The sequence below is a fragment of the Oncorhynchus mykiss genome, chromosome 2, assembly GCF_057628025.1.
Source record: "Oncorhynchus mykiss isolate SJ-2025 chromosome 2, ASM5762802v1, whole genome shotgun sequence".
NCBI classification, from domain to species: Eukaryota; Metazoa; Chordata; class Actinopteri; order Salmoniformes; family Salmonidae; genus Oncorhynchus; species Oncorhynchus mykiss.
The window spans coordinates 78,468,661-78,478,226 of record NC_143023.1 but is presented as its reverse complement, the minus strand read 5'-3'; the positions used below and the strand labels follow the sequence as shown (position 1 = coordinate 78,478,226).

At 42.7% G+C, this 9,566-nt stretch overlaps 1 protein-coding gene across 1 annotated transcript; it reads left to right on the top strand.

The window, feature by feature from the left end:
- The first annotated feature begins 1,501 nt into the window (after positions 1-1,501).
- Positions 1,502-6,656, top strand: LOC110497044 (interferon regulatory factor 3). Its single transcript, XM_036956322.2, has 10 exons — positions 1,502-1,784; positions 2,134-2,290; positions 2,552-2,723; positions 2,869-2,972; positions 3,134-3,185; positions 3,333-3,482; positions 3,664-3,869; positions 4,110-4,311; positions 4,486-4,601; positions 4,994-6,656. The coding sequence occupies exons 1-10, from the start codon at positions 1,747-1,749 to the stop codon at positions 5,162-5,164; spliced, it is 1,368 nt and encodes a 455-aa protein (XP_036812217.1). The 5' UTR covers positions 1,502-1,746; the 3' UTR covers positions 5,165-6,656.
- Positions 6,657-9,566: the final 2,910 nt, after the last annotated feature.

The window sequence follows — 9,566 nt, the reverse complement described above, 5'->3', positions numbered from 1 at the left end:
GAGACAGAATGCGTCTCTTTCCTGAGCGGTATGATGGCTGCGTAGTCCCATGGTGTTTATACTTACGTACTATTGTTTGTACCGATGAATGTGGTACCTTCATGCGTTTGAAAATTGCTCCCAAGGATGAACCAGACTTGTGGAGGTCTACATTTATTTTCTGAGGTCTTGGCTGATTTCTTTTCATTTTCCCATGATGTCAAGACAAGAGGCACTGAGTTTGAAGGTTGGCCTTGAAATACATCCACAGGTACACCTCCAATTGACTCAAATTATGTCTATCAGAAGCTTCTAAAGCCATGACATCATTTTCTGGAATTTTCCAAGCTGTTTAAAGGCACAGTCAACTTAGTGTATGTAAACTTCTGACCCACTGGAATTGTGATACATTGAATTATAAGTGAAATAATCTGTCTGTAAACAATTGTTGGAAAAATGACTTGTGTCATGCACAAAGTAGATGTCCTCACCAACTTTCCAAAACTATAGTCTGTTTCCATGTTATGTTCAACCAATTCAATTTACCACAAGTGGACTCTAATCAAGTTGTAGAAACATCTCAAGGATGATCAATAGAAACAGGATGCACCTGAGCTCAATTTCGAGTCTCATGGCAAAGGGTCTGAATACTTATGTAAATCATGTATTTGTTTTTTATTTTGAATACATTTGCAAAAATGTCTTTAAAAAGCTGTTTTTGCTTTGTCGTTATGGGGTATTGTGTGTAGAGTTATGAGGGGAAAAAGTAATTTAATCCATTTTAGAATAAGGCTGTAATGTAACAAAATGTGGACAAAGCAAAGGGGTCTTAATATTTTCCAAATGCACCGTAGATCACTGATACAGGGATTTGTATTGTAGGCCATGCCTGTAATCCCCTGAAGTTCCCTGGTTTATGGATGTATTGTGCAATATCAATGCATTGAAAGGACCAACAGAATAGTGACTACAGTTGACACTGGTTACAATGCTAACAAAGCAACAAAGTAGTCTGGCTAGTTTTCCATGGAGGAATTTCCACTCATGGATATTCATTTACATAAGACACAAATCTGAATTAAATTCTAAAGAAACCAGCTAAATGGAATGCTACAGGTGTATTGAAGTGAGTAAATGATGGGTCATTCATTCCCCCGCAATGTAATCTCACTGATTATTTTTGATACATTATAATTAACCGACATGCTTTCCCAAACCCAGTCCCAAATCAATTCATATCTAGGTATAGATATCCAAAACAAAACTCCAGAACAAGGTGGATGACATTTCAACTTCAGTGAGGCGTTCTATCTACACGCTTTCAGCCTGTTGTCAAAATAGGAATCGATGCTGATCTCTCTGTATAAGAGTCAGATTGATTTAATACATGTTTGTCACACATCTTATTATGTCTTGACCCTGACACAGTTTGATTGCTAGCTTCAGTGTGAGAAAAAAATTGCCTAGTTTGTTTGTTTCATCATCAGTTGGTGACAAGATTATTTCGCAGACTAACTTTCACTTTCAGACTGGCGTTTGTCATCGCGTAACACCCACTATTATACCAAACCAATGAGTTGGATACACATACATGCATTTTAATATTAAAGTACCATCGGAAATACCATATTAAATTAATCTCCTCCTCCTCCTCCTCCTCTCTGTCCAGGGGAACTCCCTCTATCTGACATCACGACGCCTATAAAAATATTGTGCCAATGTACCTGGAAATAATTAGAAGAACGCGTAGTAGTACACTTCCATTGTATGACAGAAGTACGTGGCTCAGCATTAAAGATGCAAAGGTAATATTTGTTATATTTGCACGTGAGGTAAACAGATATGTTCTCGCAATATGCAGACTAGACGGCTAGTTATAGTTACTGTTAACGGTTACCGTAAAATAGAGTTAGGAATGGATAATTCCAATGAGCTCGGCTATGCTTACCAGTGATTGTAGTGTGCTTCTACTGCCTACCGATTGAATTGATTGTTGAACGTATAGTGTGGAATGATACAGTCTCTCTCCCTCTCTCCTTTCACCCTCTCTGTGAAATTAACAAGTGCTCTTCCATTGACAATTCGCTCACCAATGTTTCAGCCACTGTCTCTCTTTTCTGAAGTATGTATCTGCTTCCTCTCTGTATGTTCCAGCCGCAACCCCAAACCTCAGTTTGCGGACTGGCTGATAGAACAGGTGTGGACCGGGCAATACGCCGGGTTGTGTTTTGTGGACAACAACAAGTTCAGAGTCCCGTGGAAACACATCTCTAGGAAGGACTGCTGCGAGGACGACAGTAAAATATTCAGGGTAAGGAATAGTCTTACATCGTGGAAGGTAGTGCTTTGAAGAGATTCAAGGAAATAGGGGCTATGGTTTTATTGCAAACTGCAAATCTTGAGTCACGGTATTTTAATGTTATACAATTATATTATTAACTTATTATGATACTTCAATTCGCCTTTCATCATTGTTATGTAGACAGGTTTGGTCAGTTGGCATGGCATTATTTTGCCTCCTAGCTACATGATATTTCAGAAATTAAACTTCCAAATTCTTTGGTGGTTACAGGCATGGGCAGTGGTCAGTGGTAAAATCAACACGCATCCCAATGACAAGGCAAAGTGGAAGACTAACTTCCGCTGTGTACTGAACAACCTGACCAAGCGTTTCATGATGGTGGAAGACCACTCCAAGGACTCAGACGACCCCCATAAAGTCTACCTGATTATCAACAATGAGTGTATGATCAATAAGGCTTTTGTAATGTATCTAAAGTGTCACAAGACTGTGTTAGCCCACTGAGCTAAAGCCTAAGCCTAGCTCAGGTAACCAATGCAAGTCTCCTCTTGCCCCAACTTGAATTTGATTATGTCTTCTTGTTACAGCTAACTATGGAAGCCCACACATAGAGGAAATTGCTGTGGAGGACTATGACATTGACATCCACAGCTCTCTCACCTCTACAGGCTACACCCCCCCAGGCATGGAGGTACAGTAATATTACATTTATATTGAACTAGGAGCTGGTTGTCCATTCTGCACTCCTAGAAAGCACTATTATATTTATTCTGTTCTATTCTCACTTGTTTAGTATTTTTTGAGGACAAATTCATTATCAAATCTGTGAATGTATTTTTTTTCTCCAAACAGCATGATAATCTACTCAAGCTTGTGAACACCATAGACCTGAACCAACATACTGGTACAGCACACCTCCCACATGTAGAAAGTCAACCCCTTACAATGGGTTGTTTATTACTCACACACAAATTATATATTTTTCTTGAGAAAGCTTTCTAATGAGATAAGAAGCCAGTTTTCTCAAATCTCCCTTTTTTCTTCTCCACAGAGGAGTGGGCAGAGACCTATATACACACACACCACCCAGTGGTACCAGAAGACTGCTACCCCTTCCAGCCTCTAACAGAGCCCCAGCCAGTCTCCCAAAACCACTCACCGCCACCAGTCCCAGTCCCAGTACAGCAGCCATACGACCACGGTATGCAAGGGCCATACATCCACAAGTCAATAAAAAAGGAAAAATACATACATACAAGTTGTTATTGTGTAAATACCGTTTTACCATGTAGGTCTAGTCATTTCTGTACCGTAAAATAAAGTGCATTTCAGTCATGTAGTAAAATGTGACCTGTTTGATGACCTCTCCCATCTACCCACAGTGAACCAGGATGCCCTGCTCAACCTGCCTGCTGCCCAGCCGTCTCTCTGTGACCTGGAGATCACCATCTCCTACAGGAGGAGAGAGATGCTGAAGACCCAGGTGTCAGGCCCCATGGTTCAGCTCCACTACCAGTGTGATGTCCCTGAGCCCAACGCCCAGACCCTCTGCTTCCCTAGCACTGACGGCCTGCTAGACCACAAACAGGTAGGGGTGCTGCTACTATTCACCTGCACTACTATCTGCCGTTCTGTGTACATACCTGTGGTTTTCCAATGTGTGTCTTTGTTGTATACAAGTGAAACTGACTGGTCATTCATTAGCAATGCACATAGCATTAAGAAACACTAACAACAAGTCTTAGCAACATGACAAACAAAAACTATTTTTTAAATCCCAGACTAACTTCTCTGTACCTCGTTCTTCCTCTGCCTTCATTTCCACCAGATTGAATACACCAACTGCATCCTAGAGAGTGTCCAAAGGGGTCTTCTCCTGGAGGTACGAAACACGGGTATCTATGGTTACCGGCAGGACAAATGCCATGTGTTCTCTAGTACTAGTGACCCCAGAGAGGCACACCCTGAACCCAGGAAGATGCCCCAAAATGAAATGGTACAACTGTTGAGCTTCGACAAGTACATGACTGGTAAGTTTGGCTCACCGGATTACACAAAGACCATGTAGACAGCTATGAAGAATCAGCTCACACACACACACACACACACACACACATCTCTCAGAGACAGACACAAATCAGTATAATGCTAACCTCTGTCCACTTGTCTAATGTCAATGTTTTGACATCCATGAACCCATTTAGAGCTGATAGCATTTAAGGAGAACAGAGGAGGCTCTCCTGACTATACCATCCACATGTGCTTTGGCGAGAAGTTCCCAGACGGAAAACCCCTGGAGAAGAAACTCATCATTGTCAAGGTAAAAATCTCTCTCATGAGCTTTAACCATCAAGGCAACAGCCAGCTTAGAGTAACGTAAAACAAATTGGTTATGAACTAATATGTATTGCGTGTAATCTAATGCAATTACTGCATATGTCATTTTTTAAAATTAATCTCTTCTCTCTCTAAATATTTTCCTCTCCCTACCCCTCCACTCTCCTCTATTTTCCTCTCCCTACCCCTCCACTCTCCTCTATTTTCCTCTCCCTACCCCTCCACTCTCCTCTATTTTCCTCTCCCTACCCCCCACTCTCCTCTATTTTCCTCTCCCTACCCCTCCACTCTCCTCTATTTTCCTCTCCCTACCCCTCCACTCTCCTCTATTTTCCTCTTGTCCCACCTTCTCTCCGTTTCCCCTTCGCTTCCCAGGTGGTTCCCTTGATCTGTCGTCACTTCCACGAGATGGCCCAGGGGGAGGGGGCATCTTCCCTCCAGAACGACAACATCAGCCTGCAGATCTCCCACCACAACAGCCTGATGGAGCTTATCAGTGCCACCTGGCCCGACGGCCCAGAGCACACCATGGGGCAATACTTCTAGACCACCAATCGTACCACAACCCCACCCAGCCACTTAGCACCTATCTAGGATTGGTACCACATCCCCACATCCCCACCAACCCACCCAGCCTATCTAGGACTAGTACTAAATAGACCTCTGGGTCTGTCCCAATCACGCACTTTGGGCCTATCCCAAATTGGTCCTATGGTTGTGTCCCTAACCCTGGTTGTGTTACTTTACTGTACTTCTAGACCAGGAATGGTATCTAATAGACCTCAGCTAGGTCTTGTTTATTTAACTGGTCCATTACTCTACTGAGCTATATCACTAATTTAATATTCCCTCAGGAAAAACATTTTTACAAAAAGTAAATGATCTGATCTGTAATTATATGTACAATATAATGTACAATTCAAATGTGTAGATATTTGAAAGTGTCAATTTCTTCAACAATTGATCAGGTCTATATAATTATCAAACATACATTAGTAATGGAACGGAAAAACAGACTCTTTGTTTAAGTATTAAAAAAATCTTCCTTTAGTAACACAATTTGTAGGCAGAAGTTGGTATACGGACTACAGTATAACAGTATATGATAGTTTCTCACCCAAGTTCTGCAAAATGTCTAAGACATCCTGTAACTCATATAGCCTCCCCAATCCCCCTGACATAACTTTCCCTAACAACAACATTTTAATAAATCTAACCTCACCCTGACAGCAGGAACCGTCTTATCAGCAAGTAAAAACTCAGAAGTGGGTTTGACCGAAACTTGACCTTTCATCACAAGTATAGGTCATGACAAGGTGAACGAGTAAGCATCTTCTGACAGGGGACTGGTTTCATCAGGTCTGTGACAGCCTTGTGTTCTCAGAAAGCCAGTAAACCACGGTGGGATCCAGACAGGAGGAGTCTGAATTTAGACTCCTTCTGATAGTGTCTGAAGCTCACAACACTCAAAACAGGTTTTAACAGACACACAGAGGTCTCCTGAAGAGGAGACCTTACATTTTATCATAACATCATTTATTAACCCTTTTAAAGGTATAAGGCCTTGGTTTAACCCTCTTTAAAAGTCAGACAAATGTTGATAGTGTTACATTATTCTGATGATGAATCTATGTATCATATTGCTATCAGTGTGTAATGCACTAGGCGAGGCCATCCTTCTCTTGTTAGGTTAACAGAGAATATGGCATTGTAACTGTTTTATTACTGTTTTACAATTGTTTGTGGGATAGGTATTTTATAAGTGAAAATCAAATCACCGTCTCAGCCTGTCTGTATTGAGTGTCTCATTTAGTGGTCTGTTCTCTTCTACTGAAGAATTCCCAGCTTCTGTCCCTATGGGTCACACTTTAAACCTGTCTTGGTCGCTCAATCCTTCAGTCTGTGTTCTCTATTATTATTTTGTCTTGAGAAAATGTATTTTATTGTATTGAAACTGAGCAAACAACTATTTTATTGTCATTGAACAGCACATTGTATAGTATGCAAAATAGGACCAATAAACTCTTTATTAGGTCAACCTGGTCCATCCCTTGTTTCATTTGACCTCTAACTCTTCAAGTCACTTAAGAACAAATTCTTATTTACAATGACGACCTACCCCTGCCGAACCCTAACCTGGACTGTGCTGGTAGGCCACTCTATGCTTCCCAATCATAGCCAGTTGTGATACAGCATGGAATCAAACCAGGATCTGTAGTAATGCCTCCCTCTAGCACTGAGAGGCAGTGCCTTAAACTGCTGTGCCACTCGGGAACCCCAACGTTGTTTTCCATTTACATTTACACGACATGACAAATGCTTCTGTCTCAATGCAATCTCTACAACAGTTATTTGTGGAATGTTTACTGTTTAATGCCTACTTTAGTAATGTATGTCATCATGCCCCCTAACTAGTGTCTAGGTACACACAGATAAGGAACTGCCAGATGTGTCATAATAGCCGGAAGTAAAGCCGCACTAGGAACTACATTTGAAATGGAATATATTGAATACATGAAGCAGAGTGGAAAGAATCGCATTAAAACACGATTTAAATGTATTTTCGACAGGGCTGTGGTCACCATTCATGTAATACATTAGCCCACTAACCGCATGTGTTAAATGTGTAGTCTAGGGCTATGAATTGGACAGCTAGTAGGCTATTTGCTAATAGGTTAATTATGTTCTGGCTCGCCAACTAGCTACAAACTCAGAAACAAATTGGCTGGAGGCCAAACCTAGTTGCCAACCCAGGTGATCTTAGCAGATCTTCTCCAAGTTGTTAAGGTTTCGAGGCTGACGTTTGGCAGCTCGAACCTTCAGCTCCCTCCACAGATTTTCTATGGGATTAAGGTCTGGAGACTGGCTAGGCCACTCCAGGACCTTAATGTGCTTCTTCTTGAGCCACTCCTTTGTTGCCTTGGTCGTGTGTTTTGGGTCATTGTCATGCTGGAATACCCATCCACGACCCATTTCCAATGCCCTGGCTGAGGGAAGGAGGTTCTCACCCAAGATTTGACGGTACATGGCCCCGTCCATCGTCCCTTTGATGCGGTGAAGTTGCCCTGTCCCCTTAGCAGAAAAACAACCCCAAAAGCATAAAGTTTCCACCTCCATGTGTGACGGTGGGGATGGTGTTCTTGGGGTCATTGGCAGCATTCCTCCTCCTCCAAACACGGCAAGTTGAGTTGATGCCAAATACCTCCATTTTGGTCTCATCTGACCACAAAACTTTCACCCAGTTTTTCTCTGAATCATTAAGATGTTCATTGGCAAACTTCAGACGGGCATGTACTGTATATGTGCTTTCTTGAGCAGGGGGACCTTGCGGGCGCTGCAGGATTTCAGTCCTTCACGGCGTAGTGTGTTACCAATTGTTTTCTTGGTGACTATGGTCCCAGCTGCCTTGAGATCATTGACAAGATCCTCCCTTGTAGTTCTGGGCTGATTCCTCACCGTTCTCATGATCATTGTAACTCCACGAGGTGAGATCTTGCATGGAGCCCCAGGCAGAGGGAGATTGACAGTTCTTTTGTGTTTCTTCCATTTGCGAATAATCGCACCAACTGTTGTCACTTTCTCACCAAGCTTCTTGGCGGTGGTCTTGTAGCCCATTCCAGTCTACAATCTTGTCCCTGACATCCTTGGAGAGCTCTTTGGTCTTGGCCATGGTGGAGAGTTTGGAATCTGATTGATTGATTGCTTCTGTGGACAGGTCTTTTATACAGGTAACAAACTGAGATTAGGAGCACTCCCTTTAAGAGTGTGCTCCTAATCTCAGTTTGTTACCTGAGATCTTTCTGATTGAGAGGGGGTCAAATACTTATTTCCGGCCTCCCGGGTGGCGCAGTGGTTAAGGGCGCTGTACTGCAGTGCCAGCTGTGCCATCAGAGTCCCTGGGTTCGCGCCCAGGCTCTGTCGTAACCGGCCGCGACCGGGAGGTCCGTGGGGCGACGCACAATTGGCCTAGCGTCGTCCGGGTTAGGGAGGGATTGGTCGGTAGTGATCTCCTTGTCTCATCGCGCACCGGCGACTCCTGTGGCGGGCCGGGTGCAGTGCGCGCTAGCTAGCCAAGGTTGCCAGGTGCACGGTGTAGCCTCCGACACATTGGTGCGGCTGGCTTCCGGGTTGGATGCGCGCTGTGTTAAGAAGCAGTACGGCTGGTTGGGTTGTGTATCGGAGGACGCATGACATTCAGCCTTCGTCTCTCCCGAGCCCGTACGGGAGTTGTAACGATGAGACAACTACTACAACAATTGGATACCACGAAATTGGGGAGAAAAAAGGGGTAAACATTTTTTTTTAATTAAATATTTAAAAATACTTCTTTCCCTCATTAAAATGCAAATCAATTTCTAACATTTGTGACATGCGTTATTCTGTCTCTCACTGTTCAAATAAACCTACCATTAAAATTATAGACTGATCATTTCTTTGTCAGTGGGCAAATGTACAAAATCAGCAATCAATTACTTTTTTCCCTCACTGTATAGTGTTGGTCCCATGTTTCATGAGCTGAAATAAAAAATCTCAGAAATGTTCCATACATATTTCTCTCATATTTTGTGCACAAATTTCGTTACATCCCTGTTAGTGAGCATTTCTCCTTTGCCAATATAATTGATCCACCTGACAGTTATGGCATATCAAGAATCTGATTAAACAGTATGATCATTACACAGGTGAACCTTATGATGGGGACAATAAAAGGCCACTTTAAAATGTGCAGTTTTGTCACACAACACAATGCCACAGACGTCTCAAGTTTTGAGGGAACACGCAATTGGCATGCTGACTGCAGGAATGTCCACCAGAGCTGTTGCCAGAGAATGTAATGTTAATTTCTATACCATAACCTGCCTCCAATCTTGTTTTAGAGAATTTGGCAGTGCGTCCAACCAGCCTCACAACCGCAAACCATGTGTAACCACACCAGCCCAGGACCTCC